Source organism: Ceratosolen solmsi, unplaced genomic scaffold, assembly GCF_000503995.2.
Source record: "Ceratosolen solmsi marchali unplaced genomic scaffold, CerSol_1.0 scaffold7, whole genome shotgun sequence".
NCBI classification, from domain to species: domain Eukaryota; kingdom Metazoa; phylum Arthropoda; class Insecta; order Hymenoptera; family Agaonidae; genus Ceratosolen; species Ceratosolen solmsi.
In genome coordinates, this window is record NW_011948413.1 from 944,622 (window position 1) to 967,151 (window position 22,530).

Sequence of the window (22,530 nt, forward strand, 5' to 3'; positions counted from 1 at the left end):
GCGTTAGAAATACAATTCTTTGGTCTGACGCAGGATTCTGAGGAATTTACAAAACATACGTGCCACTTACGGAGGTGTGCAAATATAATAAAAAAGCCAAAAAACAGACACGAAATGTATTATTATTCTTCTTCGTACTCCTCAAGTCTACTGCCGTAATCACTTGTCTCTTTATTGTCAGATCGTTGCGTACGACCTTATACATACATATATATATATATATATCCGCCCTTTCTCTCTCTCTCTTTCTCTCTCTATCCTTTCTTGTTCGTTTACTCGCTGGTGCGCAGCCTTCCCCATCGCTCAAGCGAATAAGATTCATCCACTAGAACCAGAAAACCTGAGACTTTTCGAGAATGACAACAGTTACATGACAATCGTCTCCGGAAGTGGAAAACACAAGAAAAACAGATCGGAAAGAATAAAGAAAACGAAATAAGATCAGAAGCAATAAGAAAGTGCCAAGAGAAACGAGAATGACAGCTGTGAGGTAGAGAGGATTTTTTTCCTCTCTACCATCCACGCGAATTAACCAAAATCGACTGTCTATCACTGGCGCAGAAGTGGGCTCCTTACCACATCCAGCCTTCGATGATGGTGAGTGAAGAGGTTACTTTGAACGTCTAGGAAGCCGGAGCGAGGACAGGCGCCAGAGGGAGTCCGAGAGGCACGCGAGAAGAAGACAGCAGCAACTGGCAAAGATGGCCGCAGCATGCTACGAGCGGAAGGTAGGTGAGATCCTGATGGCCTGCAGCAAGCCCCCAACTCTCATTCGCGACTACGGAAGGATTCAACTAGGACGCGAAACCTTTCTCGGGGTAGTTGCGACCGCAGCGGCGCCTACGAATTCGACGCCGGCGCTTGCCTCCCTGTCGCCGGTCGGCCTTTCGTCAACCGCCAGCGCGACCATCCTCCCAGCATCGGCGCCCGTCTACAAGGATTATTCACAGCCGCTCCACGTTGATTGCAGCGTCGAATACGAGCTGCCGAGTCAAGCGAAGCCACCCCCAGGTGGTGGCGAGCCCCTTCTTATGATTCACCCGTGCTACTACAGGCGGGCAGAACGCCAAAAACGCACACTCTTTGTCAATAACTTGCCACCTCGGACAAGTACCTCCTCTTCCTCCTCTTCTTCGCGACGCAGTTCTGGCAGTAGGAGTAAGAATCAGACAATTTTAGGTATCACGGGGATGGTGGTGAATCCAGTGATGCCAGTAGCGACGGCTGCAGTCGCTGCTTCTACTCAACAGCATCAGCATCAGTCATCGCTGTCATCTTCGGCTTTGGCATCAGTGTCATCATCGTCGTCGGTTATGACTTCGAGCGCACCACTTCATCCGGAAAATGGTGCCGGTAACCTTTTACCTTCTCCATCATTGGCCTCTATTGTTACTGCGAGTGATGCACAGAATGCACCGGCCATCGTTGCCGCAGCTGCAGCAGCAACTTACCACGCGGCATTGACTGCGGCTCTGGGTGCGCACCAGGCGGAAGTCAAACACCAACAGTACCCGAAACACCAGGCGACTACGGAACTCGACGAGAAGGTTCTGAGTGCACCCAGTCTCTATCCCCAGTACTTCCAAAGGCAACAGCCGGCGCCAACGCAAACGCAGCAACAGACTCAACTTCATCATCGGCTGAACCATCACACACATCAGCATCATCAGACTAACCATTCGCATCCTCATCAACAGTCAAACTCCCTGACCGCATCAACAACAATTCTTCAGCAGGCCTATTCGAGCAAAACTCAGCAGCAACAGCAACAGCAACAACCACAGCAACAACCACAGCAACAGCAACATCAGCAACAACAACAGCAACATAATCAATTTCAGCAAACTCAATCAACATCGTACGGAATGGCGATGATGATTGCACCAACATCCTCTCAAAGGCATCATCATCAGCAGGCAGTTATTGGCTCTACGGCGACACCAACGATCCTCGGACATCATCCTTACCGCAGAACAACGAGTACTGCCTCTTCCCAACTGCGCTCCAACATTAAGCACAGCTCCTCCTCATCCTCTTCATCCTCATCAGCTTCCTCAACGTCTTCAACTTCGTCGGCCTCCTCGCTGACGACCTCGGCTTTGCCGACGGGCTCAGCCTCATCATACATGGTCGCTGCCGCCGCCGCGACCAACATGTCCAATGTATACACAAGCGCCATACATAGGCATCATCACCACCATGCAATCCACGCGCTACAGGCAACTCATGGGGCCTTCTACGAGGCACCCGTATATCATGCTCTTCTACCTCAAAGTTAAGGATCGACGACGGTGGAAAGCATCCAGTCAGCTGTTCCACGGATGAGCTCCATCGGTATCTCTTCGTTTTAATTCTATACTATTATTAATATCACCATCATCGTCGTCGCCGTTATCTTTATCGTCGTTAAATTCATTAGCATTATTAATTATCATTATCATTGCCATTATCATCGTAATAATCGTCTTCATTGTCATCATTATTATTATGATCATCATTTTCTTATCTTTATTATTATCGTGACTTTGGATACGCGTACTTTCTTTAACTGTGTTCTCTTTGTGTTCCATACAAAGCAGCGCTCAGACACTTGTAATACCGATTCGACTCACGGCTTACGCTTGCATCTGCACCTCCTTTCTCTTCTACGTCTATAAGATTTGCTCGCAAGCAGAAAGGATTTGAAATTAATATAGTCTGCCATTTTATTTGTGTTAATTGTCCTTATTTAAATATATTCAAAAATAAATTTTACGGGTATGTTTCAAGAAAATGAGAATAAGATTATAAATCACTTAAAATTTGTAATCTTGCAGTGCAATGGTATTGCATTGACGGAAGTATATTCATTTTGAACTTAGATCAGCACAAAACTAATGATAAAGGAATTCTTCTTTTATAAAGTATTATATAAATATTTATAAAGCAGTATGTTAAAAATTTATTTTAAATTTAGTAGAATGAATGTAGTGAACAATTTCTCCAAAGTATATAGTAATATCAAGAGCTGCTCTTCCTGTATTCGATTAAAAAATGGTTTAGATCCAATGGTTATTAACATGAAATTACATATAATATATATATATATATATATATATATATATACCAGGTCCTATAGCATTTATATTACAGAAAATTTGAATCACATACTTTAAAACTACAATTTCTCTAAAATGGATACTACATTCATGTAAAACAATTATTTCATATTTATTTTTTCCGTCCTCTTTTTCTTTATTTTTCTCTTTTCTCTCTTTCTTAATTTCTTTATCTTCCATTTTTATGGGTCTCAATTTTTTCAAAATAGAATGAAAGCCAAGGGTTAAATAGAGAAAGAGAGACAATGAGAGTTAGATAGATAGATAGATAGATAGATAGATAGATAGATAGATAGATAGATAGATAGATAGATAGATAGATAGATAGATAGATAGATAGATAGATAGATAGATAGATAGATAGATAGATAGATAGATAGATAGATAGATAGATAGATAGATAGATAGATAGATAGATAGATAGATAGATAGATAGATAGATAGATAGATAGATAGATAGATAGATAGATAGATAGATAGATAGATAGATAGATAGATAGATAGATAGATAGATAGATAGATAGATAGATAGATAGATAGATAGATAGATAGATAGATAGATAGATAGATAGATAGATAGATAGATAGATAGATAGATAGATAGATAGATAGATAGATAGATAGATAGATAGATAGATAGATAGATAGATAGATAGATAGATAGATAGATAGATAGATAGATAGATAGATAGATAGATAGATAGATAGATAGATAGATAGATAGATAGATAGATAGATAGATAGATAGATAGATAGATAGATAGATAGATAGATAGATAGATAGATAGATAGATAGATAGATAGATAGAGAGAGAGAGAGAGAGAGAGAGAGAAAGAGAGAGAGAGAGAAAGGGAAAATTAATCGTCATAAATAGGAATTAATTGAATTGAGAAGACGATGATGACGAGATCGAGAACCATGTTTTATAATATAGAACTTTTGAATCGCGCGAGAAGAAATTTTGCGGAATTAAATTTTTTTAATTAAATACGCAGATCTTTGTTTCGTGTATAAAGTAAAGAAGGAAGAGTTGAGTTACGATAATGTATAAATATATCTAGACATTGGTTGAAAGATAACGTATTTTAATTTTATTTAGAAAAATATTGCTGGAATAATGTGTATACTTAAGGTTTATCCCTAGCCTTCAAAATGTAAATAATGTTTTGTGATATTACGTTGTATACTAATTTTTTATTGTCTCTATAAAGATTTATTTCATAATCATTACTATAATAATCATTTTATCGAGAACAATATAAATATAGATAGGTGATACATATAAACTAATAATAATTTCGCGAAATAGTTATTAAATTCAAATTATTTTAATTTTGTTTTTATTTTATTCAAATACATGTATTTTATTTTGATCTCATATATTGTATTTTTTAAATTTTAAAATTTATATCGTAAAAATAATACGCTTCTTTACAGTGAATTCTATTTTCACAATTTCATAACATATCTTTAAAATTCAGGGTTTGCCTAATTGCATTATAATTGTTTTTCACTTTTTATTAATAATACAAATTTTAAAATATGCAATTTTATTTCAAGCAACAAATTAAGAACGTGATATATATTAAAATATAATATAACAGTGCGTGCATAAATTTTAGACAGGTACTATTAATAAAATAATTAAAAGCCTACAAGATTTATAGTATAATCTGAAATAATATATTTTTGTTCTCAAAAAGAAGTTTTTGAAAAATAATAATAATAATTCATAATTTTATTATAAAATTGAATTTTATTATTTCTTAATCAATACTTGTATGTAGAACTTATTTTTAACACCACTATACTTTATGTAATGGTTTTCACAATACCTTATCAACAACTGTATAAGATTAATGGAAAAGCTATTAATTTATATAGTATATGAAGAAATTCAAGCTAATTTATAATGTAATAGGCTTGGCATGAAGAATTGCTAATATTCTAATGTAAGTTGGACTGGATGCATATTTGAATCCGTACAATTTCGATATTTAAAAGGATAATATTGCTTGATATATTATAGATTTATGGTATGATGACTAAGAAATGGTATAAGAAAATTGTAAATTATATTAATGCCTATGCCAGAGGTGTCTACAATGTTAGTCAAAGCTAATTTGCCAGGATGTTATATATAATGTCCATAATCTTTGAAAGACATATAATTAGTACAGTTATAATATACTGTTATTATTTCATAAGTATATCATATTCCACTAAAGCTATTTGAGTGATAATGGAATGATATATGTGGTAAATAATATATGTGTATTTAATATATTGAATCAAGTTAAATAATAAAGAAATAATCAAAAACTGCGATTTGATGGTTAATTCTAAAATAAAATATTTTTAATACTAGTTCTTAAATAACTTTATGAAAATGGTAGTTTTTATTTATTATGAAATTTGTTCAATTTTTATAAAAACATATATTTTTTATATAATCCCCCAAGCATAAAAAATAAAAAATAAATTTTATTCTGACTTTATTGAGAAAGATTTTGTACTACTACAATTTTTAATTTTGGCCCAGCTCTCAATAGATAAGAAGTAAATTGGTTGGGTATATTGTAAAGAATAAATTTACGATCTTTTAATGATTTTTAGACTATAAGTAATAGAATAGTAAATTAATTGTTTGTATTTTGATGTAAGTTTTTATTTTGATCAAACGTAATATGGATAACGATTAGAAGTATATTATATACAGTATAGTTCAAACCTAAACAATAAAGTCATAAACTAGATTAATTTTTATAATTTCATACACATTTTATCAGTATTACATGTAGGTGTGTTAAGATTGATAAACTCTGCTTACAATTTTCTTACACATTCATTAATTTTATTGTTATTTAAATAGTTTACAACCACTAAAATATTTAATGCTTGATGTATTGCCTATAATTAGATTATATTCAAGATATGACTCGGAGTACTAAATTTTTCTCCTGTATTTACGATTATCATTTATTACATTGTTGCGATTATGTCTTTCAAACATATTTTTCTTGATTATGTATTAAATCGTTTCTAATTAAAAATTACTTTTAAAACGTAATTAATTGTGAATATTTGTGATTTCGGGCAATATATATAAATTCCAAAATCATATTTTAATTTCAATATGAGTATGTCATTTAATTAACTGAATATTTTTTACTATAAACAAATTTACTTTCACCCAAATTATGTAAACTTGCACTTTTGTAATCTACATAAACTTAGAAATTATTAAAATCTAAAATACTAAGTTACGGTTTATTAACTTATTAAACTGTTCATTAAAATTTGTAAAGATAATTTGAAATATTTCAATTTAAAGGAATAGAGGATAATTTTTTATATAAATTGAATAAAGTGATTATAACAAGAATTGACACAAATTTTCTTTAATTGAAAAAATTATTTCCCAATGCTAGGAATTATCTTTTTCTTTTAAGATTATTTTTATTTCTTGTTTATTTTTATTTATCTATATAGATTATTTATGATCTATTCAGATACACATAAATTAGTGTAACTAATTTTCATACGGTATCGTATATCTTTAGCTTTCTTAATTTGTAGCATTCTTGTTTTTTGACGTATGTAAATATCATTGATCTTTATTAAAAGATCCTTTAGAAACCTTTCTAAATTACACGAGAATCTATCTCTCCCATATATTGATAAAACATATTAGAAATTAACAGTTTTAACTAGAGTAATGATTTTTTCCCAATTGAAAATCCCTCTTGAACAAAGATGTGTATTATGGACAAAATTGTTTATAGAAGAAAGAATCTAAAGCACTCGGCTGCGTATACGCTATGTCACCTACTACGTAATACACCATATTATATTTTCATTTATAAATAAAAACCCTGTGACATGTGATTGACCTTGACATCACGATTAAAATATTTAGATTTTGGAATTTTGTAAATTCGTGATATTTAATAATAGGTTTCAATATATTATAGATGGAAACTCTTCTATATTTTAATAAATAATCTGTTTGGTTCCAGGTAGCTAATGAATTTATGCATTAGGTTTTAGTTTTTAAATGACGAGGAATTAATTATTTTATTTAATTACGGGAATACAAATTATCTTATTTTATTTTAACTAGTCACATGAAAAACATAATTACTAATTGATGAATATTGTCAATTTTTATTTTATAATAATTTAATTATTTTTTATGATTCTAATGATCAAGAGAATTATCATACCTTGTAAAAATAATTAGAATTTTATAATTAGATAAAATTAATCTAATCTTAATGATATCATTAATAATTTAATTGATTTCTGATTTAAATATGTTCATATTGATAATCGCTGATAATCTTATATATTTCATTTTATATATTTTAAATGAATTCAATACTCACCAATTATCTTAAAAATACATATAATGAGTACCAATATTTAATATTTGTTCAATCGACTATTTGTACGAATAGCTAGTAGTACAGAGCTGAGAAGCTGCTTTTATTCATCAGTAGCAAGAATTCCCTTATCTATAACACAGTAGGTAATGCAGTCTAAACCTGTCGTTCATTTCCTTGACTGTAAATCAAAGTTGTACTTCTGTTTATTAAGACCACGTTGCCCACATTATTATAAATATACATCAATGCGAGAATGATTAAATGAAACTAATAGATTTCAAAACACCTGGCTGAATTGAGTTGAGTAACCTGGCTTGAGAAACCTTATCAATTAAATTAGAAATTGAAAAGTCAATATCTGACCTTTTTCAGTTTTCAAGAAAATAATGTATTTCCGGCGATATGCTCGTAAAATAAGTTGGCTACATTATAAATGCCTTGGGCCGTACTAATGCTCAAACTAACTCTGTTGTTCTTAATTTTAAGTTGTGCAGCTTTTCAGATGTATATCGGAACAATAGACATCGCCCGATTCTAAACATAGTTTCAACAATTTAACTGGAATTCTAAAAATGTAGCATGATCGTGTACGATTCATATTTTTAAATTTACAATCTTATTCTTATGGTTATAGCAATATATATTTTATAGACTATATTTCCATTAGGCACATTGTCCAAAGTTCGAACTTATTGCGAGGTAGATCCCACCTGAAAAGAGAGGATATGATGTATGTCGAATATTTAATATTCATGAACTTGTTGCTCATCATGTGAGACACCGGAGCCACGTACATAATCACAAAAATGAATGGTATACCGTACATGGATAGGGAATAATCTACTGGATACTACGATGATCTTGTGTTTGTATACAATAAGTTAGAGCAGTCTTGGCCTGGTCAATATTAGCACCTGAATTTTATTATTTCTTGCTCGATGGATAGTGTTGCTCCTTTGGCAATATAGTTGAAAAACTATCTGCAATTAATTTAAAACGTGTTAACGCAAATAGATGGTTATATAGTTTTACAGAATAAGTATATCAACAGTCTTTACCATTATGATATCCACACATATATATATTTAATAAATTATAATACCATAAACAATATCTGTTATTAAAGAATATATCTGCATATTTTCATTTTATAAAATACACTTAACTTTATGAATAATTTAAGATTGTTGGTACAATTTTTTACAGGTTTTTTCTTCGTAAATTTATTCTTAAAAGTCTTCATCTTTTTAAAATGCATTAAATATAACAGGACTTTTCTGTTTGTTGTAAGAGATTAAACGTCACAGTCAGTGAAACGAATTATAGATAATCCTTTATATTTTAGTATTACATTTGATGTATTATATATTTGATTGAATATTAATATTTCATTATAAAATCGAATTAATTTAATCTTTTTTAGTATTAATTTGTTGGTGACATGACTACATAGTACGACATAAACATATAATAATGATTTACCGAATTTTTATTTTAAATTTATTAAAAATTCAATACCTAATATAAGATAGATACATAACTTCTATCAAGTAAACGCAAGTAATGTCTGAAAATTATTTTCAAATAAGAATAAGACTTTTATCATAAATATATTTTCATATATTTGAAAATAAATCAATATATTATAGTATATTATTATTTTCTTTTGGTTGGCTTCTGAATATTTGTATTTCTATGTTTCTAAATTATACTAAGAGTTATAATATATATAATTTTTTATTTAGATAAATTGGTTCGTGAACATAGTTGCTAATAATCATTTTATAATGAATTGAAATAAAAATTGTTTGCATATAAATTGAAAATTTTGAAAACGTAAATTTATTTTATAAAATAGAATTAAATAAAAATAAAAAATATTATAGTAATTAATAAAGCAGAGTTAACTTTACATATTAAAATAAAAATTTATTTATATTTTTTTATTATATTCATATATATTTATACATAATTTAAATAAAGATATTAAACAAAAAATTGTAATTATATAAACTGTGAGAAATTATTGTAATTATAATTAATTAAACTTAAATGATTTATTAATATAGGTATTAAAACTATTACAATAGACTTTAATTTACATCAGAAGTTATTAAACAAATATAAAAGTTAAATAAATTTTCAAAAAATTTACAAAAAATTTACAAAATGTATATCATAATTAAAAAAAACTTCTGGTATATTTATTGATATTTATATTTATTTTATTGAATACATATAAGATAAAAATAATATTTTTTATTATTTTCTTATTTACTCAATTTATTTTTACTCCTGTTCATTATAAAATTATTGATAATTTAATACACAACAAATAAATTAATAGTGATGAATACACTTACATATCTTATCTATTTTACTTGATCTACTATTTCTGTACTTAATACAATATAATTACAATATGATTATTCTATATCAATTTATTAACCTAAACGAAGTTTGAAAATCCATAAAATGTAGTATAATATTACTTATGGGAAGTTTTTGTCTTAAAATTTAAGGCTATTTACAGTATTACTTTACGTATTTCCATTTTTCAAAACTAATTTAATTCAATTAAGAAAATTTTCTAAAAATATTTTATCATATAAGTTCTAATTAAGTTCTACTAATGTTTCTCGAAATATTTAGAATTTTTTATTATAATAAATGTTTTTTGCCATAAAAATTCAACAATTTTTAAAAATACAATTTTTATCAAAGATTATATAGATTTTTCTTAAAAAATCAACATTTTAAAATTATTAGAAAATTTAAGTATAAAAGAATGATAAATTAATTTCCTTTAAAAGATCATAAAGATTTTTCGATAGAAAATTTTTGTTTATTATTAAAAAGAACAGTTCTAATTATATTGTAATAGTGTTAGAAATTTTAATAATAAGAGTATTTTGTATAACTGCAGGTTTGCATAAGTACAGGCATTATTTAAAATTATTAAATATTATTACACTTTCTGTAATCGTAATTTGCATATCAAAATAATATTTTATTTTATATTGTTTGTATTTTTCAGCTAACATAAGAATATAAATTCTCTATTTTAGTAATCTTTTTATTGTGATACTTAATATATTTTTATGTGATACGTATATCTCATTTATTGATTTATGTCATAATTTTGATAAATTATATTAAATTTTACGAAGGCAATTCCTAATTTTCTATAATTATAAAATATATAATATACTTATCATTTCTATTAATTATTTATATAAAATTTGAAAGATTCGTAGAAATTAACTAAAATATATATTCTTTACCTTTGCATTTTAATTCGAGTTTAAATAGTACCTTGATCATTGAAACTTACGACTATATAAAGCTGCTGTAAAAATGTACATTAATAATTTATTTGTAAGAGTAATACGTTGAATAATTGCAAAATGGATGTTTTATTTAAAGTATGTATTTAATTTACAGAACATTTTTCAGCGGTTACAATATTACCAATTATTATTTGGTTATGATTTTTTATGTTTTGTTCTAAATCAAAAAATGTACTTAAGTACAATTTTCAAACAAAATTTAAAAATAAAAATTATAACAGCGATGAATAATTTTACTATTTATTAGACTTTAGTTTTATAAATCCTTTATTTTTATATATATTTTTAATTAGTTATTCATTAATTTCATTTATTTATATACTTAAATTATTATTATCTATAATATTTTTATAATACTAGTTCTTTACTTTTAATAGTTGCAGTAATAGTTATACAATCGCTCTTTACAATATTTGTTATTTACAATCAATATAAAAGAAAATCAAATAATGTTCATTCGAAAATTCATTCTTTGTAAATTACTTATTAAAGGTTCATTTCACTATTTATAAAGAAAAGTAATTATTGCATATTTACTTTTAATAATTACATACATTATTTTGTAATATTGAATGTTTAAATATTTTTATTAACCTATTTTCAAGAAAGATAAAATGAAAATATTGAATTATTTAAATCTGCGATATTTCTTTATTAATTGTAAGTTACATGTTGATAAAAGTAGTTTAAAAATTTGAAAAATAATTATTACTCCATATTTTAATACAAAAATCGATAAATTCCTTTGTTTTCCATTATTACTTATTTGAAATAAATTCTAATTTTATCAATGGTTTTAGGAAAAATATAATTTAAATATATTCAAAAGTAGAATTTTATGATACTACTGAAAAATAATTTAGTACATAAATGTAAAGAAGAAATATATTTATTATATATTACTGATTAAATGCCGAACACTTATATTATTAAATTAATTATATTAATAATAAAAATTATTAAATTTTTTACATGAATATAATAATTTTTTCCATTGTTTTATGCACAGTTTTATTAATATAAGCAAACCATAGCATTGACACAACTTCTCATTGTTGAACATATCATTGTCATAACATTGTTGAATATCATGAAACTTTGTTCCTTTTTTTATTTTACTTTGCCTTGTGTCTTTTTATTGTTTTAATGAAAATTTCGTTTATATTAAATTAAAACTTTGAAAATATTAACATTGTAACCTCATATCAATAAAAAAGTAATATTTTATATTCAATGTGTTTCGCATGTGTTATTAAATTTTTTAACTTAATCTATTTTATAGTTATATTGCTTTGTTTCGGCAATAAAAAACGATAAAATATGAATTGGAATTATTGAAAACACAAAATATTTTCTTCATTACCCAGTTCTTTACTTGAATTTTTAACTTACGTGTTATAAAGTATTTTATCTTATCTTGTATTTATATCGTACATTATGAGTATGTGTTAGTTTTATACATTTTAAGACTGATCATTGATTTAGTCTATTTCTCACCATTGTAATAGTTTAACTTGAAAGGTTCTATCTTCATTAATTATCGTGATTTAAGAGAGTATACACTTATATATATACTTTCATATTATTTAAGTATTTTTCAATAAACAATATAAGATCCATTTTTAATAATTTTTATTTACATCTTATTATATATTTGTGTCTAAATTGTTATTCTTTTTCAAAGTATGAATGTTGCTATTTTATAAGTTTTCCATCACTCATAATATTTTTTCAAATACCTTTTTCTTTAGATAAATATTTTTAAACATTTTACATTGTTAAAAAATTTGAAATGTAAAATCATTGAAAATGAATAACACTATATATATATATTCTAATTAATTTATTATATTTTTTATTAGACGATAGTCTCAGGACTCATATAAATTTGTTTCAAGAAGTTACAGTATTCAAATACAGTTAAATACAAATAATATATTAATGAAAACTATTTGGTAAACTTTAAAAGTCAATCTTTAACGGATAATTACCAATTATAATTATCAATAAAAACTAGTACGTTATACCATGCCGTTTTGATGACGAAAAGTTACGAGTTCCTCAGCGAAATTAATTGCCGACGTTGGCTTATTGAGCTGCGCATCCCGGTGATTTAATTCCTGCGCAAACGCCTTAACTTCGGTTACTGCGATTCTATATCAATTTCACCCAAAATATATAATCCTAAAAAACATTTTATTTTAAAACACAATACGCTAGGTATGCAAGAATTTTGATTTTAATTATTCTTACAAATAAAATATGATATTACAAGACTAGTTTTAGTTTAATTTCTGCCCTTATAAGAAATTTTTTTCTCTTTCTTAAATATGTAATTGATCAGAGCAATTTTCAAATATATATAAAATATATAAGACTCTAATATTAAAAATAATATTAAGTACAATTACGAATTTCATTGCGATTATAGATCTACTTTGATTACATTGTTAATTTGTAAAATTTAATGATTCATGATTGTTTTTGTTGATAAATTAAAAAAATTTCAATATATATATTTAATAAACTAGGAAACTTTTAATAATGAAGAACATTTAATATTTATACTCCGTTCCTGAAAAATGCTAAAATTCTATTAAAAAATCAATAATTGAAATTTGTTAATTCAAAGTTTAGTTTTTATGGCCAAACATATTTTTACTTAGAAAATACAAAGAAACAATTCATTTAATACCTCTGTACATAACTATTGATAAAAAATGATCATTTTTGTTCATTTTATATTTGTACAGTATCTGATATATTATAAATTATAAATAACGTATTTAAATGTAATTCAATTTAAGTTTATAAAACATTTTATTATCATTGATGTACAGATATTATTCAGTTATTTTTATTAACAGAATAAAAGGGGTAAATAAGTCAAAGTTGAGCGATGAGATCACTCAAAGGTCCATAAAAAAAAGAAAATTTGTAACACAAAAGATACATTGAAAACGAACTATATTGTGAGAGATAAAGAAAAGGAAACCGCGCAAATGTTGCTGTCGAGTTTCGAGTCTTAATGTCTGTTACATATATACGTGCTTGTTGTTTAAGCATCTATAACAAAAGAACTGCATTATGTAAAAAAATTGGCTTTACATGCTAAGCGTTTTTATTAGATATAGACATACATGTGCTGTAAAGACACCCACGAAAACAATTGAAATCGTGGTGAAGATTAAAGAAAATATAATTCATTATAAAATAAATAACAGTAACTTAATAAATGCATAACCATCTATATGTTCTATAATACCAACCATTCTATAACAAGGTTTTTTTTTTAATTTTCATACCTTGATATGTTTTTTGATTGGCATCTAAAAAGATATTAAGAATCGTAATCTTGTTTTTATGCATTAAAATCACAAATCAATTCAACAACGTGCTTTTTGAAATTTCTTAAAAATAGAAAACGGATATTTTATCGCTATTTGATCTAATATGTCAATTAAGTCGTGAATTACATATTTTTAAATTATTCAATGGACCTATTAAAAATCCATAAAATTAGTGACATTATTTAAACATTCATTTAATATTTTACACAATTATATAATAAAAAGTATAATTACACTGAAAGTAATTACATATTTTTATTTCAATATATTAAACTTCAGATTTAGTCATAAATTTAGTTATCTTGTCAATAGCAATGAAGTAGATATCTCTTTTAATTACAGGAATATAAATTATCTTATTTAACCCCGTGAGAGAATTATTGGATGCAGACTGGAAAACGAATAGTAAACGTACGACTTACTGCTAGTCGTATCTATAATTGATAACTGTTCAGGCAAAATATGCCCACGTTAATTAACATAACGATGTGTATTATAAGTCATAACAGAAGATAATTTTAATATTATAAATAAATCATCTCTAACAAATGGGAGTAAGTCAAAACGTTTTTTATTGGAATTAGGTAAAGTGTAACTTAAGCAAGGGAAGTCTCATATACAATGCATATTTTCTAAACAATTGTAAGCTCAAAGACATTTCATCCATTCAAGCTGATAGGAATCCGATAAGTGGCTAACCGAATCTTATATTAGATATTACCATCAGCTAATCATTTTTCTTGTAAAAACAGCACATCCAAGTATCAGGAATTCTAGACGCTCTACATGATTGCTTAGTATATTTTTCTATGATTATTGATTTATTATTTACCTAAAAGCTACTAACTGGTAAATAATATATTATTCCTTAAATACCCTAGCATTATCATCTGAAAATTTGATAGCCGGTCACACTGAGTTGATGCAATCTATATCGTTAAATAAAAGACTTTTTATGCTTTAAGAGTTTTTATTTATTCACTTTATATAACATTGAGAGATGTCAGTGTTATAATAATTATCTTCTCAGTATACATCTTCGTTACTTTCTTAACTTCCGTGGAGTAATATGCGACTTTTTATCTTGTGGTAATCTTTCTCTTTCTATCTATTACTTCGAAGAATATTTAATACGACTCGAGTTTAATGCTCCGGTTCTTTCATTCTAAATAAAATTTGACATCCAAATAATAATTATTAAGAATATATTGAGAAAATATTGAGCAATGATTAATTTTTTGTATGAAAGTAGGTTAAATAACCTACTAGTTTTAAAAGTTCAAATTTCTTCAAATTGATTTTAATACTTTATTATGAAATTGTAGATTAAACAAAATTTTGTAATCACTTCTTACTATTTTATTATTCTTACTCTACAATTTTATTGGGCATGGTTAGCCCTACAGTTATAATCATCCATATTAAGAATATACTTATTTTAAATAATGCAAATTGAAGCATAATAATTTATAATATTGTATGTTAATCTATAGTAATTCCAATAATCAAGAGAACTCCATTTATTGTAAAAGCAAATTCAAATTCTTAATAAATTAATTTAATCTTATGACTCCAAAATATAATAAAGTTCTGATATAATGCATATTGAAAAATTACATAAAAATATAACAAGTAAATTTATTAAAAATATTTATTATTTTATAAAATATATAAAAATATGTATTCATATATAAACAATTACTTATATTTAAATTTTTTAGTTGTGCAGAGATATAATTCATTATTCGATTATATTTAATCTCGAAAGATAAATGTTTCGAAAAGTAAGATTTCAATTCTATAATTTATTTATATAAATTAATAAAAAATCAAAATACTTTTACATTTTTGTATGTAAAAATACACCTTGTAATATAACAGAATTTAATATAAGAAGGTTATTTTTAAACTTAAATTAAATGTTATATGAGTATTCTTTTTAATATTTTTCTTATATTATAAGTATTAAATGATATTTTAATTTTCAATTCATCATGGACAACCGTAATGACGACACTATTACAATTTATAATATAACTTAATAAATAGTTAAAATCATAAATTTAAATAAAACGAATATTATATATATCACCGAGACAAAGGAAAATGGAAGATTGGAGATAAATTATTTTTAATATAAGTTTAATTTAAATGGTAATAATCTTAGCACATTCAAAGTATATAGAGACAATATATATTTAAGATTAATTAATTTTGAATAGAAAAATGAGTAAAAAATTATTATAAATTTTAGTTTATTCTTTATTATAAGAGAAAGTATTTATATTATGACTGAAATTTTTTTGTTTAGTGTATTGTATTGTAACTTGCTATATTAAGAATAATTTTAGATAAATCGTAATAAATTAAAAAAAAAAAAATATTATAACAGGTAAATTAAAGTTATTAAAATAAAACTATATTAATTATTTACGTTCCTATATTTATGTTAGTTAATTTTACAAAATTTTACATTTGACTCATACCACGAGATTTGTAGCAATTTTTCTTTTAATACTATAAATATAAATTAATAAGGTATTATTTTAAAAATAATATTGATTTAAAATAGTTATAATATTATATTATAATGTAGAAAGTTAGAAGTTTCTGTATTTAAATATAAAATGCTACCTAAGAGTCTTGAAGTGTATATTTTCTGAAATTAATATGCTTTTAATTATGTAAGACTTCATAATCTTTAAATTAAATTTATTAAAATTGTACGACTAATTTAGTTCAAATGAACGTTAAGAATCATTCTCTAAAATTCTTAATTTTTAATATCTTATAATAGTTTTACATTAAATATATATAAAAAAATATATATATAAATATATAAAAATGAAATCTTAATTTAAGACGTCACTCTCTAATGTTATAAATATACTTATTTTTACATTTTTTCATTATAAATTATTTACGTATTCGGGTAGTTGCTTAAGTTGGAAAGATTTTATAGACAATTTTTTTTATTGATATATTTTTGCTTTTTATTTATAATTTTATTATTTAATGTTGTAAGTGTTTAGAAACATTGTTCCATTGTTTAGAAAATGTATTGCAGTGTGTTATCTTATTCTAATTTTAGTGTTCTTTGCATAAATTTTGTCTACAAAACCATAAAATATGTTTTCGTCTTTTGCTCAATACAAGCTGGTCTCATAATGTAGATAATCTTATTATTCATTTCATACGAAGTATTATTTTGAGTCTATTTATCACTTGAAACCAATATCCTAAATTATAAAAGTACGTCTATAAATTTTACAGAAAAATTTTCCAAAATTATACCAAAATACATAAATTTAATCAAGGTTCATTTTTTCTATACTATTTATATATAGTATCTTATTTTTAAGAAAAATGCATAATAAACATCAATGTATATTTATCAACTGTATATTTATTATCAGATAATGCCGTATTTCAAGTGTATAATTTCTATTATTTCAAAAACTCTTTATGTCACGCTCCTTGAATCTATGCTTTTGAGCTAGATAATATACAGATTGTTTACTAACTCGGCTGAATGAAGTTCATATCATGATTTTTTTATATAATATTTTTAGCTTAAAAGACCATAAAACAAAATCTATATTTATTAACTAATTCTTCGAACTATAGGATAAAACGGAAAGAGCCTTCGACCAATTCCACATCAGTAACATATTAGTACGGAATCGCTATAGGTGGACTATTTAAATCTAAATATAAAAGTACAGTAACATACCACTAGTCAATGGACTAATTTAAAGTGAGAAACAGTTATAGTTAAACGTATGTGTGATCAAAATCAAGTAGCTTATACAATTATACAACATTACAATATAATTTGTAATATAATCTACTTGTTTGGCAGGCGCGTTATCATCGTCCTAAGATTACTTGTCTTGTGCGTATGAGAGCTCGTATATTACAAGGAGCTGGGTTTCTTGCAGAAGCGGTTGTGATGACTACATTTTCACACCACCATTATTAAATACTTGGTTAAATGGCGCTCTATTTTTTTTTTAAATTCAATGTTTACTAAGAAGTATTTCTTCCTTTAATGGAAAATTTTCATTTGGGTCGAATTTCATCTCTTTTCGACTTCTACGGATTAATCTGATGCATAGTTGAATTCTGTAGCTTTCATGTGATATAGCGGCAGCACGTTTTACTAAGTATTACTGAAATGTAACCAAAAATGTATAAAATGAAATTTGCATTTAATGCGAGATGTTCATATTGTCACGCTTCATTGATCATTGAGATTATATAAGTTTTTTAGTAACTTTGGTACCCTTATAAGCCTTGTGCCATGAAGTTGATATGTATCATTAGAAAATATCCCTATGATTGATACTTTATTGTCTTATATGCTAAGGGTTCGCTCCTTAGTTTTTGTTAACATTGCAGTTTTTTCGAAATTTCAAATAATTCTTGTGACACTTTTTCGATTCAGCACAATAAATCGACCTATTATATATTAATGTGTAATTTTTTTAAATATTCGGGAATGTTACAAACGAACAGAAGAAGGGTCAATGTTCATTGAAAAGTTGATAATAGCTATAATAATATCATTATGCTATTACAGAATACGGCTCCTATAATTACTAAAAATTAAGGCGTGGAGAAAAGATAAGAAACTGAAATTGATGATAATAATATATGCAATTTTTTAAAATAATGAGCATGTACAATGAAAGTGGGAGTAAGAAGCAATATGTAAAAAGTTTTATTTGTGGGTCATAAGGTCAGGTTTATAATATGAGAGAAATACGAAAAAGATGAAATAAAAATACCAATGCATTCGCTAAGATAACATACAAGCTAGTGTGATACGTTTTTACGCTTATCGTTCTTTGACTGTAGTAGTTAAGTCTAATAAAAAATAAAAATATTATTATTATTATTATTATTATCAGTAGTAGTAGTAGTAGTAATAGTAGTAGTAGTAGTAGAATTAATTTTATTCATTTAAAACCAACTAATTGATAAGAAATAAAAAAATTTAATGAAATAATGCATCACTACGAAGTAAGTTGTGATAATAGGAATTTTTATTCTGGATTATGGAGATTTCAATTGTGAAGTTTTTGAGCTTACTATTGAATTTCTTTTGTTTTAAAATATCATGAAAATTGAAACAGAGCAAGCAATTAGGTGTGTGGAATAACAAATGCCGTGTGTCTAACTTGGAAAAATTGCTGTGTAAAGTTACGATATGTTCGGGTGTTTCGTTTTTTCTTGATCCCGAAAACTGTTACTTAAAAGTTAACATTATCGTTAATTAGGACATACTTTTTTATCGATGGTAGCAATTAAGAGGTAAAAAAATGCTTTATTTTATATGTACATAAACATTTTAGTGTAAGATAAAATAATAATAATAAATAATTGTAATTTGAAATTAGAGCATTCTTCATTAAAATATATTTGTTCTCATGCACATACATTCATTACAATTATTTATTATTATTATTTTATATGTACATAAACATTTTAATGTAAGATAAAATAATAATAATAAATAATTGTAATTTGAAATTAGAGCATTCTTCATTAAAATATATTTGTTCTCATGCACATACATTCATTAGCTCATGTATATTTAATTTAATTGAAAAATACCTGTGTACTATTTTGTATACATATTAATAAGTTTATCAAATTTATTAAAACCAATAGCTATAACTCATGCATCATAATTTCTATGTTCAATTGCTAAAGAAAGTGCTTTATAGTCCATAAATTGTAAAAATAGTTTATTTTTTAACAAGTACTTTAGTTTTAAACAATAGTTATAATAATTGATTGTCTCCATGATGGTATTTAAATTATTTATAGTTTCCACAAGATCGTGCACGCAATGAAATAAAAATTATGCCAATAACAAAAATTATTAAAAAATGAAATAAAAAAGTATGCCATAAATTACATGATTTAATTACGAAATTTAACTAATGTAATTGAAGCTTTTATTATAATAATGAAAAAAAGAATTCTTTTTATGAATTTATGAATTTGAAATTATGAATTTAAAAATATATATTTTCTAAGGGATATACAATCGCTAGCCTTGATAGAAAATATACTTGAACTGAATATAATTTTATAAGCTTAATTGAAAGTAAATATTATTTAATGCTAATGAATTTCTGAACTTTAATCAAGCGATTCACATAAATTCTTACAAAAAAGAAATATTTTTGCGAAAGTATATGATTTTATATTAAGTTTTATGTTTATATATTTTCTGTATTTGGATTACAACTATCAAATATTTTGGACACACAATAAATAAAATAAAAAAAAATTGGAAAAGTAAAAAATAAAATAATATTATTCTGAAATTTTATGATAAAAATACTTCATTTGATTTTTTTATATGGTTTGGTTAATATTTCAAAACATGCTAGGACTAAACCCAAAAAATCAAATTAGATATTATAAAAATTATGAATATTTATAATACAAGTAAAATGAATGAATAAAAAATGGCTTAAAATTAAATGAAACGTGAAAATGACAAAATATTAATAAAAAATAAAAATTTAAAACAAAATAGTCAAAGTATGCATGTGTATGTACTTTATAGTGAAATTTGAGTGCTTGTGTATACAATTTATAAAAGCTAAATATTTATACGTATAAGATGTATATATATATATGTAAACTTGATGAGTAAGTGTATAGGAAATAATCGTGAAAAATATTGTAATCGAAAAAGTCTGATGTGTGTGTGTGTGTGTGTGTGTGTGTGTGTGTATGTTTTGTGTGTGTGAAAATATGAATTGTTGATTGATAAGTGAGTGGATATAGTACTGCGAAAGTGAATAAAAAAATATAGCGGGGATATGAAAAACGATGAAGCTATTGTTTTTGCTGATGAATTTTTGGCCTTAATATGCAAAAAAAGGCTTTCGAGTGGCTGCAAATTCTGTTATTGTACATGGAATGATATCTCTTGTTCAATGCAATTAAATTAAAAATAACATATTAAAATTTTTGTATTACATTTGAATTGCATTATTGCTTATTATTATAATACTGGAATACTATACAGACGAATAGAGAAATTTGATAAATGTTCTTAAGTTTTATGAATTTAGAAAAATAATTTTAAACAAATGTCTACATTAGCAAAATTTCTTCTGTAACGACAATTGAATTTTTTTTATTCATTAACGCGTCTGACGTTCAAAATTCAATGAACCCACTTCCTATTTAGAAATATTCATGAAATTACATACCATAAAAAACCAAAACGATAATTGTCTTGGTTGTATACTTATAGTAACTGCGCTGCATTACCGTGTACCGTAAAAAAAACCGTATGAAAAAGCAATAGAAAGCACGAGTGAGTGAGAGAGAGAGAGGGGGGCAGAAAATACATGATTACATTTCTTATGCTTGTTCGTGTATTATTATTGAAAAATTCGGCATAATTGTTAAAAGATTTTCTTTCGCTATTTTAGCAAAGAGAGTATATATGTTTACAAATGATTATAACCAAATTCGTCGTAGTCACATGTATCGAAGAACTTTCCTTTCAATCTCATTTATTTTATTTATCCTGATAATGCAATGAATAAGTGAAAATTTTTATTAGTTGTTTCATTTTTTTTTTCTATTGTGATCCATATAGATACTGTACTATCATTTTACATACGCGAGGAACTTTACTTCACTCGTATTTTGGCGGATATAAATCTTCTGTATGACGAATGCGATGGCATTACGGAACACTGAAGTACATAATCAATACAGTTGCCAACCCATACATGGATAAAGCTCAACAGAAAAATTTAAAAATAACGAAGAGCATATGATTTCGATAAACAATCATTATCATTCTAGCCGAAAGAATGTCAACGATGATGATGGTGATGCCGACAACTAGGAATTGCGTTTATTTAAAAAAATAAATGAATAAGGAATAAGACTGTAATGATGTATATATTGTTCTTAAACTAAATAAAAATTATTATTATTGTTAATTTTCATTAAAAATTTTTTCTAGATTCTCCTATTTGGTTACTTTTATTTTATACCTTTTTGATAACTTGTCAAACAGATATTTTGTAACGATTAATTCATAATTTTATATTTCATCTGTATATTACTTATTTATAATTTAAATTTTTTAAATTAAAATGAAGTATTTTAAATCTTAATATTTCATAGTATTATGTTTTAAACTATTTTATTAAAAAATTCAAGTTTTCAAGATGATAGGGAGGGACCTGTACAATAATACACTAAGACTTTTCCACACCTATTAAAATTTTCTTATGATCTAAAATAAATAATTATATAATATGTAGATGGTAGTATCATTTTTATTACAATTAG

At 25.9% G+C, this 22,530-nt stretch overlaps 1 protein-coding gene across 1 annotated transcript; it reads left to right on the forward strand.

The window, feature by feature from the left end:
* The first annotated feature begins 299 nt into the window (after positions 1 to 299).
* LOC105367209 (centrosomal and chromosomal factor) lies at positions 300 to 22,073 on the forward strand. Its single transcript, XM_011505837.1, has 2 exons — positions 300 to 2,334; positions 21,824 to 22,073. The coding sequence occupies exon 1, from the start codon at positions 702 to 704 to the stop codon at positions 2,277 to 2,279; it is 1,578 nt and encodes a 525-aa protein (XP_011504139.1). The 5' UTR covers positions 300 to 701; the 3' UTR covers positions 2,280 to 2,334; positions 21,824 to 22,073.
* The last annotated feature ends 457 nt before the right edge of the window (positions 22,074 to 22,530 follow it).

What these genes read in the sequence shown, in the direction of transcription:
- LOC105367209 (XM_011505837.1), top strand. Translation starts at nt 702, where the DNA reads ATGGCCGCAGCATGCTACGAGCGGAAGGTAGGTGAGATCCTGATGGCC.